The sequence below is a fragment of the Chelonia mydas genome, chromosome 3 (assembly GCF_015237465.2).
Source record: "Chelonia mydas isolate rCheMyd1 chromosome 3, rCheMyd1.pri.v2, whole genome shotgun sequence".
In the NCBI taxonomy this organism is placed as follows: domain Eukaryota; kingdom Metazoa; phylum Chordata; order Testudines; family Cheloniidae; genus Chelonia; species Chelonia mydas.
In genome coordinates this window covers 111,761,331-111,777,556 of record NC_057851.1, presented here as the reverse complement: position 1 = coordinate 111,777,556, position 16,226 = coordinate 111,761,331, and the positions used below count along the sequence as shown (strand labels likewise).

Below are 16,226 nucleotides of genomic sequence, written 5' to 3'. Positions count from 1 at the left end.
GACACAGTACTACAGCTGAGGCCTTATCTGCAGGGATCCTGGTTTTCTGTGATTAAAAAGCCCAACATTTTCCGATTAAAAAAAAACATTAAATTCTGTGTTTTTCTACAATTAAAATGAAATGCTGAACTTTAGTTTCCCTACCCACAATATACAACAAAACCCCATTTATCCAATCTAATAGGGACAGGCACCATATCAGATAAGCAAAAATTTGGATAATCCAGAGAATGGGCACAGAGCTTCAGTTCCAGGTGGTGACAGCGGGAGCCCCACTGTTTGGGGCTGAAGCTCTTTGCCCAGTCTCCGGATTATCTGAATTTTTGCTTATCTGATTTGACCCTGGTCCCAGTTAGATCGGATAAACGGGGTTCCCCTTACTTAATATATGGGTTTTTTTAATATTTTTAGAAAACATAAAAATGAAAGATTCACTGTAAAAATGCAAATTGTGCATTTTTCCATGGCAAAAAGATTTCTATGATCCCTGCTTATCAGCACTGAGTAGAGTGGAAGAATTACTTCTCGTGTCTTGCTTACAACACTCCTGCTAATACATCCCAGAATAATGTTTGCTTACAGTATTACATTGTTGACATTTACGTAGTTTGTATCCAGTTTACCCCGCAGATCCTTTTCTGCAGTGGTCTTTCCTAGGCAGTGATTTCCCATATTGTATTTGCGCAATTGGTTATTCCATCCTAAGTGTAATACTTTGCATTTGTCCTTATTGAATTGCATCCTATTTGTTTCAGACCATTTCTGCAGTTTGGCAAGATCATTTTGAATTCTAATTCTGTCCTCCAAAGCGCTTGTAACCCCTCCCAGCTTGGTATCGTCTGTGAACTTCCTACACGTACTCTCTGTCATTATCCAAATCATTTATGAAAGTATTGAATAGAGCCAGATCCAGGACGGAACCCTTTGGGACTTGATATGCCCTTCCAGCTTGATTTTAAGCCATTGCTAACTACTCTGAGTACACTTTTACAGTAGGTTGTGCACTTTATAGTAGGTTCATCTAGGCCAGGGATTGGCAACCTTTGGCCCGCGGCCCGCCAAAGAAAGCGGCTGGTGGGCTGGGCCAGTTTGTTTACCTGCAGCGTCTGCAGGTTCAGGCTGAGGGATGTGCAGGCTGTCCTTCCCGCAGCCCCCATTGCGGCTTTCCCTGGCGGGCCGCGGGCCAAAGGTTGCCGATCCCTGATCTAGGCTGTATTTCTCTAGGTTGTTTACGAGAAGGTCATTTGAGGCAGTATCAAAAGCCTTACTAAAGTCTAGATATACCATATCTACCACTTCCCCCCCATCAACAAGGCTTATTATCCTGTCAAAGAAGGCTCTTAGGTTGCTTTGACATGATTTGTTCTTGGCAAATCCATATTGACTGTTATTTATCTCCTTATTTTTTCCTAGGTGCTTACAAATTGATGGTTTGGTTATTTGCTCCATTATCTTTCCGGATACCAAAGTTAAGCTGATTGGTCTGTAATTCCCTGGATTGTACTTGTTTCCCTTTTTATAGATAGGTACTGTATTTGCCTTTTTCCAGGGCAAATTTTGCTCTGTAATCTCTCCCATCCTCCATTAGTTCTTTAAGATAATTGCAGATGGCTCAGATATTTCTTCAGCTTGTTCCTTAAGTATTCTAGGATGTATTTCACCAGGCCCTTGAAGGCATCTCATTTGTCCAAGTAACTCTTCTATTTGAGCTTCTGATCCTACCCCATTTAAACTGATGTTCGCTATGTTAGTTATCCAGTCACTGCTAACCTTTATGATGAAAAGTGAAACATAAAAGGCATTTAACACTTCAGACATTGCTGCATTTTCTCTTAGTGTCTTATCCCCATCACTGAGTAATGGCCCCACCTGTCTTTGGTCTTTCTCTTGCTTCTAATGTATTTGAAAAATGTTTTCTTGTTACCCTTTATGTCCCTAGCCTGTTTAATCTTGTTTTGTATGCTAGTCTTTCTAATTTTATCCCTATGTGTTGGTGTTGTGTTTTTTTTATATTCATCCTTCATAACTTGACCTAGTTTCCACTTTTCGTATGACTTTTTTTTTTTTTTTTGAGTTTCAGATCGTTGAAGATCTCCTGGCTAAGCCAAGGTGGTCTATTACCATGCTCCCTATCTTTCCTATTGAGAGAGTTTTCTTTTGTGCCTTTAATAATGTCTCTTTGAAAAATCCCAACTCTCCTTAATTCTTTTTTCCTTTAAACGTGCTTCCCATGAAATCTTACCTACAGTTCTGAGTTTGCTGAAGTCTGTCCGAAGTCCACTGTTTTTATTTGCTATCATTCCTTAGAATCATGAATCTATCATTTCATGATCACTTTCACTCAAGCTGCCTTCCACCTTCAAATTCTCAACCAGTTCCTCCCTGTTGATCAGAATCAAATCTAGAACAGCCTCACCCATAGGCCCTTTCTCTTCCTTCTGTAATAAAAAGTTGTCTCCCACGCATTCCAAGAACTTGTTGGATAATCTGGCCTGCTGCAGTGTTTCCCCAACAGATGTCTGGATAGTTGAAGTCCCCCTTTATCACCATCTCCTGTTTTGGATGATTTTGTTAGTTGTTTTAAAAAAGCTTTGTCCATCTCTTCTTCCTGGTTAGTGGTCTATAGCAGACACCTAACATGATATCACCCTTGTTTTTACCCCTTTTATCCTTACCCAGAGACTTTCATCAGGTCTGCCTCCCACTTCTATCTCAATTTCACTGCAAGTGTACTCATCTTTGATATACAAAGCAACACCTTCGCCCTTTTTTTTCTGCCTGATCTTTCTGAACAAGCTGTAGCCTCCTATACCAATAAAAAAATCCAGCTTTGATAGAAGCAGATTGGAACAACATGACTGCTTTTTTCTGTTATAGGTTGAGTTTGAACTCACTGCCTGGTAGTGTGCTCAGATTTAATGACCATAACATAGCTTTAAAATCCACCAGGTCCTGTATAATCATAATGCATCATAATGAGTTACTGATTCTAGTGATACAGCACTAGGTTTAGATCTTTTCCTATCAACTGTATCCATCTTTTGTTTTACCTTTATTGTTGTCAAAACCTGTATCTCTTTCCTTAGATTCAAAAAGCCACCATAATGATAGATCAACTACAAGGTCGCTTACCAGAGAGCTCAGTTGAGAAGGTATCAAAGACAGAGCTTCTGGATCTTCTGGGTTACCACAGCACTTTCATTCTGGAGCTGGAACAGCAGCTGTCATCTTTGGGTCTGCTCAAGCAGCATGCAGTGAGCATGCTCCAGGATCTGGAAATGGAGACTTCTTCACAAGAGAAGCTACCATTCATGCAAGAAATCAAAGCAATGCAAGACCGATGCCACAAGTAAGGAGAAAACAGTATTTAAGTAAAGGTTTCAGAGTAACAGCCGTGTTAGTCTGTATTCGCAAAAAGAAAAGGAGTACTTGTGGCACCTTAGAGACTAACCAATTTATTTGAGCATAAGCTTTCGTGAGCTACAGCTCACTTCATTGGATGCATACTGTGGAAAGTATAGAAGATCTTTTTATACACACAAAGCATGAAAAAATGGGTGTTTACCACTACAAAAGGTTTTCTCTCCCCCCACCCCACTCTCCTGCTGGTAATAGCTTATCTAAAGTGATCACTCTCCTTAGATAAGCTATCACCAGCAGGAGAGTGGGGTGGCGGGAGAGAAAACCTTTTGTAGTGGTAAACACCCATTTTTTCATGCTTTGTGTGTATAAACACCCATTTTTTCATGCTTTGTGTGTATAAAAAGATCTTCTATACTTTCCACAGTATGCATCCGATGAAGTGAGCTGTAGCTCACGAAAGCTTATGCTCAAATAAATTGGTTAGTCTCTAAGGTGCCACAAGTACTCCTTTTCTATTTAAGTAAAGTATATTAGCTAGAAAAGTCATGTTCTTTTTACATTAGTGTACTGTTGGCAACACACCTATAAAAAGTTCAAAATCTCCAGTTTCTGACTCAAGTCCTCAGTGGAAGTGTGGTAAATGTATTTAAAGTCAGGGTAGCCTGATCAAGTAGCAAGTCCAAATGGCTGAACTGTGTCTTATAACAGCTACTCTGTTAATACCTGTCCCTCTGTGTGAGTCACAATGACATACAATCAAGACAGACAGGTGAGTAAGATAATTTTTATTGGGCCAACTTCTATTGGTGAGAGAGACAAGATTTTGTGCTTACACAGAGCTCGTCTTCAAGTCTGGGAAATGTACTCACGGTGTCACAGCTAAATACAAGGTGGAACAGGTTGTTTAGCATAAATAGTTCTGTTCCGGCTTGTATTTACCTGTGACACTCATAGTATGTTTCCCAGACCTGAAGAAAGTGCTCTGTGTAAGCTCGAAAGCTTGTCTCATCAATAGAAGATGGTATAATAAAATATATTATCTCACCCACCATGTCTTTCTGATACCCTGGGACTCTCATGCCTACAACATATATACGGTCAAGACACACTACATAAAATGGGTGATCTGTGGAGTTAAACATCTGAAACTTAGTGTTGTAGTGTTCTGTAACACCACTTCATTTTTTATTAGTCACCCTGTAAATGCATAATGTTGTGCAACAGTCTCCTTTATTTGTTTTTTGTATCATTCAGTAAAAATTTTGACAAAATATAATGAAATTTTTAGCAAGATGTAGTTCTTCACAAATAATATATATTTTTTTGTTTTGAAGCATGCAACAGAAGGTGAAGAAAAGTGGGAAGTTGGTGAAACAAGAACTCAAGGAGCGGGAGGAGGTGGAGCTAGAGATTAATATAGTGAAGTCTTGGATTCAGGAAACTAGAGAATATTTGCTAAATCCCACCATGGAAATAGATGCTCAACTTGAGGAATTGCAGGTATATCAAACTTGTAATGTTCTCGTGCCCCTTGTGAAACATCTTTGGTGTTTTCTATTTATGAGCACTAAATCAGATTAAATTAGAATGAATTGGAATTATACAATATGAATGAAATCTTTGCACTAGCAATTGGACAAACTTATAAAACAAACCCATCAGCTTCAGAAATGGTGTGCAGCAAGAGAGCTATGATACATTCTCCCTTCCTAGATACATAGGATAGGAGTTAGCAGCTTTCTTCATTCTATCTCAAATAAAGGTAAACCCTAGAATATGGATGGCGAAGTATAATAAGGTATTTATTTTCTTCTTGGCGGGGGGGAACATTTTAAATGAAGATGCTCAAAATGTATAGACAGAGTATAATAAGGTATTTTCTTCTCTGGGGAGGAACATTTTAAATGAAGATGCTCAAAACGTAACTGTTTCAATATAGATGAGCTCACACGAGTATTTTCTTTCTTTGGGTAGCAAAAAGTGTTAGAGAAGGTGAACTTCTGAAATATAATGGCATATACGGAAATTAGCTATGCAGACAACTACCTGTCTAACAAAGGATTGAGTAGTTAAGAGCCAACATACCACCTTTTATAATAATCTCAGCACCAGTTTACCTGAGTATTGATCTATATTTTATGTATGAATGAACCCAAAATCTGAGTATAAACTGCTGGTTTTGTATTAAAACCATGTTATGAAACAGAAAACGTTTGCATGATTTTTTGCTCCAAAATTCTAAATTGTTTGGTTTACTTTAGCTAGCAAACATTCAGATGGAACTGGTCTGAATTTTCAGTTTTTAGTGAAACTCAAAAACTGGGGATTTTCATGTGATTCTAGGCTTTGTTACAAACATTCTCATGCCTCTACTCTTGATACCTGCAAGCTAATTCTGTTCAGTCTTAAGAAATATTTTTCTCAAAGTTATTGTTTTTCTTTTACAGTGTTCCTGAATGACACCTTTTTTTCTATCCTCTAGGCTCTCCTCAGTGAAGTAACTACTCACCGCCAAGCTGTTGAGAAAGTGGCTGAACAGCAGCAGAATAAGTACCTGGGGCTTTACACCATTTTACCTTCTGAACTGTCTCTTCAGTTAGCAGAAGTGGGACTGGCCCTGGTAACCATACATGATCAGGTAAAACCTACTGGAAGAAGGCACTATATAAACCTATGATACTATGATAATTTTCAAAAGGGCAGTAACTGAATGAAATGTTGTGATATTCCAAGCCTTGTTACCTCCTTAGTTTTGCAAGAGACTCCTCCTATGAAAGAAAAGTGTATGATTAGTTGGTTTGTTGGTTACTGCTGCTGTTTTTGGCAGATTCAAGCCAAAGAGAAGGAAACCCAGCAGAGCAAAACATTGAATCAAGAGTTTGGTCAGAAAATCCAGGTGACAGCAAAAGAACTAAATGGAATTCTGTCCAAGCTGAAGGAGAAGACAAGTAATATAGCACAAGCTAAAATAGATCAAAAGGTAAGAAAAATGCTTTATCTGCTTATATGGTGAAATGTTCTGAATTGGCATATTCCAACTCACAAAGGGCTGAATGGTGAGTTTGGCTTATACAGCTAGAAGGAGTAAGGGTTCCCTTTATCCAGGCTGTCTGAGGGTTTCCATGACCTCTGCACATGTGCACATGCAGGGCTGCCCCCAGATGTTTCCCATGGGAACAAATATGAAGTGGGTGAGAGGGACAGGGAGCAGGCAGAACTGTCAGGCCATATGTAGAAGAGTGTGCTACCCCCTTCCTTCCAAAAAGGGGAGTGGTAAATAACCCCCATCATACCCAGTGCAATTAGGGATCCTCATGAGGCAACCACACTGCCCCTTTATTCAGGCTGCACCAAAACAGCATGAGTTATCCCTATGGGCCATCCTTGTTCATGCTGATTAGTACCTTTCTCAGAAAGTAGTTCCACTGATATCAGTGGGACTGCTCATGAAGCTCAGTGTGCTGCTCAGTTTGAGTAAGGGTGACACAATCTGGCCCTTCATGATCTTGCTGGGTTGCTGAGGCTATTAGACATATATTGTGTTTGCAAATGCTCATTTGTATGAAAGAGTTGCTATTAAGTTTATCACAAAATATTACATATTTTTTAAAACTACACTAAGGTAAGATGGACTTGGTCACTAGCTTGAAGTGAGCAAAGTGCTGCACACAGAGGAAAAATTACTGATGTGACAGAAAGCACCAGTCTCTGTTAGTATGCTGCTTTAAAATTTTGCCTCCCAAGTATATTTTTCTGCTGTACAGGGTCACTGAAATGCATCCCACTGAAACTGGTTCATAATTGCCCCAGTTAAGTTGCTGTAAAATAAATTAAATGTGTTTTCCTGTATCTCCAACTGTAGATGTCCAGTGATGCAAGAACATTTCATCTAGTAATATTTCCACAACTATATTTATCTGTTAATTGTGAGATGAGGTTGGCTTCTATCAAAGAAGTAATAGTTTTGTTTTAATGCTGAAACTATGGCTGTAATATATATGGGATACAAATTAGTTATGAATATATCAAATGATTTCTAGTTGATCCATTTTAAGACTTTTTTTTAAAAAAATTGGAACTTTAATCAATATAAACTCCATAGCTTTCAATACTGCAATATAGAGATGTACATATGCACACCTACAATACAATAGTGTGTGTGTTGAAACAGGTAGATGTATATCTATGGGTAGATTGGTTAGCTGTGTCACTTTTGTGATGCTGATTTACCATGAACCTTTATCGCTCCATTTGCACTCTAACCCATCTCTTCCACAATATTCTGCGCCTCTGAATAGCTTGAAACAGATCGGATTAAAAATAAAGATTAACCTGTCAGAGAAATCTTTCCTTTCCTCCTGGACTATTCTCCATCATAGAAAAACAGTCCAAAATAGAATTTCCCTCACAGTAAAACTGTTCTGAGATGCAGCATGGACAATGTTCAGTCCTGGACCAGATTTTGTCTTTTTGTTGTGATTTGTGTAATAATAATTGTAAAGAGCACTTTGAACTCTGTGGAAATGAGCAATTTCCAGCATAATACATGTAATATTCTTGCAGCCCTGCAAGATTCCAAGATATCATATGCCACTGTGTAAAGAAAAACTCTTTTAGATCTTTTTTAAAAAAAATAACTTCTCTAAAATGGAATAGATAACATTTCTTCTCTCCTTTACAGATATGTGCAATAAGAATCATAGATAACTAGGACACTTGCCTTTGCATGTGGTGGGATACATAAAACACTGTACATAACACATTTCCAATATATATTTTAAATACATCCACACAGTACAAAATACATGATGGTCTGCTATGTTAGAAAGTTTTATTGTCATTTATTTAAGTTGAACTGCATAATTCATGGCTTTTCCTGTTGTAGTAGATTCCTCCCAATCTCTTATAACATCTTTGTTATCAAACCACACCATTATACACAGTGAAGTCTATTTCTACCTAAGAGATTCTATTGATGAAGTTTTTATTTTTATTGAAATGTGCAAACTGCTCGTGACAAAATCAAATTGTCTAGTGCACAGCACAAACTGATGATACTAATAGGAAAAAAAAAACAAAATAGTCTGGACACATGGATATTTAATGACACATTCTGAATTTTTCAAAAAAGGTTTCTTTAAAAAAAAATATCAATCCATACTCTCATATGACCAGCCCAAACCTTCATCTTGACAACAATGTGTTGACCACTCAGTCTGAGGACAAACATAGGACCACGGCCAATACTGGTAGATGTAACACTAAGTGACTCAATCTTCTGGTGGGGGAGGGAAAATGTTATCCATCTTGTACAGGAACACGGGGAAGAAACAGCAATGCCAGTCATTAAAGAGATGATCACACATCCTGCTCTACTGCCTTTTTGCTTAAAGAAAAATTACTGGTATGCAGCCAAAATAGAAATGGAACAAACTATGGAAACTTTGGAAAAAGTGTCAAAATCACAAAAAGGCTGTTTAAAAACCAACCCCCACTCACTGATTTTGTAAGTAAAATGCTCTCTCCGTGATCCAGATCCTAGGTGAGGAATTGGACAGCTGCAATATAAAGCTGGTGGAACTGGACGCATCTGTACAAGATTTCGCAGAGCAGAACAACCAGCTGGCTAAACAGCTGGCTAACAGGATAGAGAAACTGACTGGGCTACACCAACAGACCATTAGACAGGCTGAGTACAGAGCAGCCAAACTCAACCAGGTATGGTATCAAATCATTTAATTTATTTCCTTTTAGAGGCTCCAAGAAAATGGTGATTTCTGATTAATGCTGTTTATTTTTTGTATAGTTACATAAAAACATTGTCTCTTGGAATAATGTGTAATATGTGCATATTCAGGGCCGAATACGCTCCCTGTGGATGGGCCTTAGGCAGATGTAAGTCTGGCTGAATGAAGCATGGCCAAGTCAGGAGGGCGGAATAATTCTGATTTGGAGAGATGCTGATTCAGCCCCTTTGCCAGGAAACATGTCAGCAAAGTTCCTATGGAGACCCAACCAGGTTTTAAAGCTGCCTTCCAACAGCAGCATGCCCAGTGCAGTACCTGCCCCCTCCTCTGGAGTTAAATCTTGCTAGTGCAGCTCCCCCTTAATATTCATTTGGATATGGGGGAGGGGTGATCATAGCCTATATACAGCAATAGAAAAGTCTAGAAATAAAATAATTAAAAATGGCTCCAATTCAGCAGTCTGTTCCTACTCAGCAAAGAACTTAAGCACATACTTTGTCCGATTGACTTCAGTGTGCAAAGTCTAATTGAGCACATGCTTTGTTAAATTTGGATCAGTACAAGAAATTGAGCCATAGAAAAAGGGCCTAACAAGGAAGGAAGTTGAGGTACCATCTTGCCATGTTGGTATTTTGAATAGTTGAGATAAGAGTGAGGGAAGGGACTTTTTGTGGTCCTGCCATCAATAATCCTGATACATCATGAGCCCCATTTTCAAAATGCTTTGAGAAGATTTTACAGAACTTGAAGTGGATACTGCTTCGTGGTATTATTTTCCATTGCCATTGCAAGAAAGTTTCTTCAAAAGGAGGTCGAAAATACCTGTCAGAATAATTTTCAATCAATGTTACTTTTAACAAAAGTGCTTGGTGAAAGAGTTGTCCTGTATTTTAGTTCAGCACAATACAAAACACAGAAGAAACCCCTTACCCCATCCCAAGAAGCTTACAGTCTGAGTGCTTTAGACAAACAATACAATTCAGATTCACAGGGTTTGTCTCCATTCTTACAGTGCAAATCCATTGATTTCAGCAGAGTTATTCCTGTTAAGTGAGTAGAGAATCAGAGTTATAATGTAATTGCTAACCAGAAAAGTGGATGTATCAGAAATCAGTGCCGTTTGTGGCTTTGTATTTTTGAAATAAGTATACCACTTTTCTTCTTTTGGAAAATTAACATTGATAGGCCAGACAGAGAAAGCAGGCTTTAAATAGAGAGCGGGGGATGTGTGGGATTGCAGGCAGGAAAGAGACATAAGGGACAGACTAAGATAAGGCACAAGATAAGAATGACTATACTTAAGTGGGAGTCTTGAGCTGAGCAAGAAGGGAGAATACATTCTTGTGTGACAATCTCAGGCATGCACAGCCACCCACACACTCCTAATGTGTCCTAGTTTCTTTAGGAAGAACTTTCAAAAAATAGTTACACCTGCCTTTAGAGACATACATAATTTATCTTCATAATGTGGAATATTTTTACTAAATTCAATAATAATAATAATAAGTAATAATAGTGATTGAAAAATATTACAAATTACCCTCCCCACCAAAAAAATAGGTAGATTGATCTACTTTTGCCACTTTTAAAAAATGTTCAGAGTCCTACTGTGCAGGATTGATTTTCAGGTTTATAAAATTGATCTTTTTATTTTCAGGCTGCTTCACACTTGGAAGAATACAGTGAGATGCTGGAGTTCATACTGAAATGGATTGAGAAAGCGAAGAGTCTAGTGCATGGTAGCATCACATGGAATTCTGCCTCCCAGCTTCGTGACCAGTTTACGGCATATCAGGTGACTATATGAGCTACAGATTTCAGGGGACAGTTTAATGCCCATTTGTCACGTTCTGTTCAGGATACCCAGAACTGTAAGCCACTGTGTTACCCCTCTGCCTCAGCAAGAGAGATCAGACTGTGTGTGTCTATCTGTTTACCAGCAAACCCCTGAGACTCTGTCAGTCTAAACCTTGCCTTGTAGGTAACATACAGTGAACTGGAGTTCTCCCAAAGATAGCTCTCTGCAGTGTTCAGTTCCTCTCACTGGACATTCACAGAAATCATTGTTTGCTACTTCCAAAGAGACAGAGCGCACACCAACCTGTTAGTTTAATTGAGGACTCACACTTTAATTCAGTAATAACAGCACTGAAATTTAGAATAAGTAAAATTAAGAATAAGTTTACTAACAAGGAACAGAGATTTAAGTGATACTAGGCAAGAGAAAGAGACAGGTATGGTTATAAACAAAACAGTATAAGCTTTTTATTGACTAAAACTTAATTTTAGCAAGTTACAGTCTTTGCCTAAGCAGTTTTCTTACGGTTGTATCGCAGAGCTTGGCTGTAGACGATGGATCGTGTGGTGTGATCAGGGTGAAAGCTGGAGGCGTGTAGGTAGGAATAGCGGTCAGTAGGTATAGGGTGGTGTTTATGTGACCATCGTTTATTAGCACTGTAGTGTCCAGGAAGTGGATCTCTTGTGTGGACTGGACCAGGCTGAGGTTGATGGTGGGATGGAAATTGTTGAAATCATGGTGGAATTCCTCAAGGGCTTCTTTTCCGTGGGTCCAGATGATGAAGATGTCATCAATATAGCGCAAGTAGAGTAGGGGCGTTAGGGGACGAGAGCTGAGGAAGCGTTGTTCTAAGTCAGCCATAAAAATGTTGGCATACTGTGGGGCCATGCGGGTACCCATAGCAGTGCCGCTGATCTGAAGGTATACATTGTCCCCAAATGTAAAATAGTTATGGGTAAGGACAAAGTCACAAAGTTCAGCCACCAGGTTTCCATCCCACCATCAACCTCAGCCTGGTCCAGTCCACACAAGAGATCCACTTCCTTGACACTACAGTGCTAATAAACTGTGGAAATGGCCCACCTTGATTGTCATACACGTTGTAAGGAGAGTGGTCACTTTAGATAAGCTATTACCAGCAGGAGAGTGGGTTTGTGTGTGGGGGGGGGGGGAGGTTGAGAAAACCTGGATTTGTGCTGGAAATGGCCCAACTTGATTATCATACACATTGTAAGGAGAGTGATCACTTTAGATAAGCTATTACCAGCAGGAGAGTAGGGTGGGAGGAGGAATTTTTTCATGCTTCATGTGTATATAAAAAGATCTTCTACACTTTCCACAGTATGCATCCGATGAAGTGAGCTGTAGCTCATGAAAGCTTATGCTCAAATAAATTGGTTAGTCTTTAAGGTGCCACAAGTACTCCTTTTCTCTGTCAGGTGGCACTGATGCTCAATTAGGATCACACTATTGCAATACAAAAAATAAAAAATGTTGGGCTTTTGTGGCTGTGCAATGGCCAGAAGAGGTGATTTTTTTTCAGGGTTAACAGATACTGGAAAAACAATATCTTCATTGTTCTATGCAGTAGGTCCCCATATGATTCCGCCTCGTCTTCGCTTTTACTCTAATATATTTACTTACTAACAGTATTTGTCTGGGTATGATGCTATAAGTGGATAGTGTGAAGTACACAGAGATTGGCTCATGGCAGGCAGTTCACCTCTGAAACAGATCACACTAATTCCTGTTGATAGATGTTACAGCACGTACAACAGCAGATTATAAATTCTAGTTGTGCTCAGCAACATTTTGTATATATTTGGTAACACGTGCACTAATGTATTTTTCTAGAGTAAACTAAAATAAGAGATTTTGGTCTCATATGGCAGCATTCATATTAAGTGTTCCAAAATTCTTTACAGATTGACAAATTACAGAAAATATGTGTAATTAAATGACTCTGCAGGCACATGTGCATTCCACTGCATATTTTGTAAACATGACTTTGGTGCAATTTTTTTTAAATGTAACAGTTATGATGATACAGCAAACCCGTTTACCAAGCCCTGCTGAACCACAGGGGCCTCTTCTCTGAATCATCCTTTGGGAAACATAGCCACTTTCCTAGTTGTTCCCTGAATATTCCACATCTCTGCTTATCCACAAGTTTTGATGTTCCCTGAACAGTGTTGATTGTATGGGTGTGTGTGTGACACTGTGTGGATTGTGCATACATGGAAATAGTGGCATGTTACATGATTCTGCGAATCAGACCGTCCCAAGCAGTCAATAGAAAATGAATCCGATGCAACAGCAGGTGCTATCATCTGACCGAGACCAAAAGAATATAATGTGCTGGTGAATCTGGCTCCATTTGTATAATTCTCACTAGAGCAGGAAGATATAAGTTACACTTCCCTGTATTAGTGAAGTTGCTCTGCTCCAAGGGAGTTCACCCTGGGGAAGCTGCTGTTTCTGCCATCCGTGATGGTTTCCCACCCTGCTGTTACAGGCTACTAAGGAGTTGTTCTGATTCAGCGCACACCCCAGGACACCCTGAGTATGCCTACTTCCTGGGCAGGCCATCTACGTTTTAGGCACAGCTAACATCCACTGTCTTGGCCGCCACACTGTTTGCTCCACCTGAGATCTTTCTGCTACCACGTAGGCCCAGCAGATGTCCAGGCTGAATCAGGGCCAAACTTAGTGTGTATTTTACCTTTATGTAACAACAAGCTAACGTATATGGAGAAATTCTTTAAAAAACTGATGTGTGGAGAGGTGCAGCTTCTGAAATGGTAAAATTTATGCTAGTGTTTTATGGCTTAATAAACTAAAGCTCTGAAGTTCATGCTCACCATAAAGATTTGCTTAAGTCTAATTGAAGTCCATGGAACTTAAAAACCTACTTATTCTTAAGTATGTGATTAAGTGCTGTGCTAAATAAAGGTGTGCTTAGGGTTGAACACATGCCTAAATGTTTTGCTGAATCTAAAAGGTGTCACTTAACTCTGGTGATATGGTTCTTCCATCCAGACCATGCTTGAGGAGTCTGGAGAGATACATGGTGATCTCGAGTCCATGACTGAGAAAATAGAATATCTTTCAAGCGTTTACTGTACTGAAGGGATGACTCAGCAAGTGTTGGAACTGGGGCGGCAGACAGAAGAGCTACAGCAAATTATCAAACTGCGGCTCCAAAATCTCCAGGATGCAGCCAAGGTACTTGAAGTGCCCTTCATAGCCCTTCATGTCATCATGTTTGTAGGAGTAGCGGCAGAACAGGTCATCTATGGTTTATAAAGTGTTTATCGTAGAAAAAGAAATGGAACTGATATTGTGCCATTTCCAATATCTTCCTTCTGCAACGTCTCATCCAGCTCCTACTGAAGTCCATGGGAGTCTTTCTGCTGACTCGACTGGGAGTTGGATTGTGGCAAAACTGTGGAGAGTAAGGTCCCCATTTCCAAATGGGTGAACCCTAAAGAGTGTGCACTTTCACATGTATCATGCTTTAATATGCAAACTCCTCAATGGGTGTGCATACTAGGATTTACATATGTTAACCCCACCTAGTGCATGTACATGAGGGATTTACACATTTCAGCAAGGGCACGTGCAAAAGTGCAGAAAGCTTCTTTTCTTTTATTTTCTTTAAATTTTCCAGTGGGTATGCTGAAAAACCTGTTGCTTTTAAGGCCAGAAAATGGCTCAAAGATTTATTTTTTAAATAGAGCAGTTTCTTTATCATAATGTAGCTTTCTTGGTGCTCGAGAGGGTTTTCCATTGCAATTATAGTATTCCTTTTGATGCTGGCTGCAGGTACAGAAAAGATACAAATTGATAAATATGGGAAAGTTATGTAAATTCAGTTAAAGGTATGGCAGATAGATCTGCTTTTTCTAGTTAAAGCTAAAATGCGGTCCTTGACCCATCACGTGATCTGAGCTCAGCAATCATATACTGCAATGTAGCAGAAGTTCTGTAATAAAGCACAGTAAGGTGATACAGAACTTTTAAATAAAATCTGAGACACAAAACGTGTCAAACCACAAATGCGCATAAAGTCAAGGCTTATTTTATTGTTTATGGTACAAATCAGACACTGGTCTGAATACTTAAGTATCACGGAAGTGAATGGCATCACTTCAATCAAGTCCAGATTGAATTTGTTTGAGAGGATACTTTCAGTGATATCTGTGTCTTGCAGAGCTCCTTTTCCAACTGATCCCAGGGTGTAATAAGAGTAAAGATTTTTGACACTCCCAATAACTTAAAATTGTAGTTTATATTGAAAAAAACTGGTGTTGTGTATGGATTACATAGTGGATACTATAATACCAGATACATCTATGGCATTCATTTCTTTCTTGTTTGTCCCTGAATTTTATTTTTTGCAGGATATGAAGAAATTTGAAGCTGAGGTGAAAACTCTACAGGCTGCTTTGGAACAAGCCCAAGCTACCCTGATCTCTCCAGAGCTTGGGCGTTTGAGTCTAAAAGAACAACTTTCTCACAGACAGGTAAAAGGGTCAAGCCACAAAGATAACATGGAAGTGAAGTGAGCAGCTCTAATCAGTGGGGGTGCCCAGGGGGTAAGGCACTACTTACCGTGAGTCAGGGTATTGGAAGCCAGCCATAAATTGTCCGTAGGTATGGAGAAAGCAGGGGAGGAATTGTTACCTAGAAGGGTGTCCCCAAGGTTGAATGCTTCATGGGGCTATTCCTCAGTTGATGCAGCTTCTGTACTCGCACCTACCTCAGGGCTGTGCCTAAAGTAACAATCTACCCCATAATAATACTAGCCTTTGTATAGCCTATTCCATCAGTAGATCTCCAAGAGCTTTACAAAGAAGGTCAACATCATTATCTCCATTTTACAGAGGGGGGAAACAGGCATAGAAAGATGGACTGACTAGCCCGCCCACCCAAAAGGCCAGCGTCCAAAAAAGGGAACAGAATCCAGGTCCCTGAATACCAGTACATTGCTCTATCTACTAACCATCTCTGCCTCCATAGAATATAGCAGCTTTTTGTATTTCAGTTGACTTATTATGGAGATTTACTTGTGGTTACCTTTTGTTCTCTGCCTCATGGATCAGCTTAACCAGAACAGTGACTCTGAGTACTTGATTACAATTTCCTACTCCAGACTAATACAGAAGTACACTGCTAACTGCCCTCGTTCTGTCAGCACTAGCTAGACATCTGCTGGTTCACTTTTGTTAAACCACTGGTAGAATGGAGTTTTGTTTGTGTTCTTGGAAAAGATTAAAATCTACAAACACGGATGGGGTGAATGTTCGGAGCTTTGC

The 16,226-nt window shown here is 39.4% G+C and overlaps 1 protein-coding gene across 1 annotated transcript in view; it reads left to right on the top strand.

Annotated features, from left to right (window-relative positions):
- The window catches only part of SYNE1 (spectrin repeat containing nuclear envelope protein 1), a 497,076-nt gene that overhangs the window by 302,417 nt on the left and 178,433 nt on the right, over positions 1–16,226 (top strand). Inside the window, 8 exon segments of the mRNA XM_043543166.1 lie at positions 3,087–3,349; positions 4,698–4,863; positions 5,846–6,001; positions 6,191–6,343; positions 8,899–9,081; positions 10,768–10,905; positions 13,948–14,133; positions 15,312–15,434. Of these exon segments, the coding sequence (XP_043399101.1) occupies positions 3,087–3,349; positions 4,698–4,863; positions 5,846–6,001; positions 6,191–6,343; positions 8,899–9,081; positions 10,768–10,905; positions 13,948–14,133; positions 15,312–15,434 (1,368 nt within the window).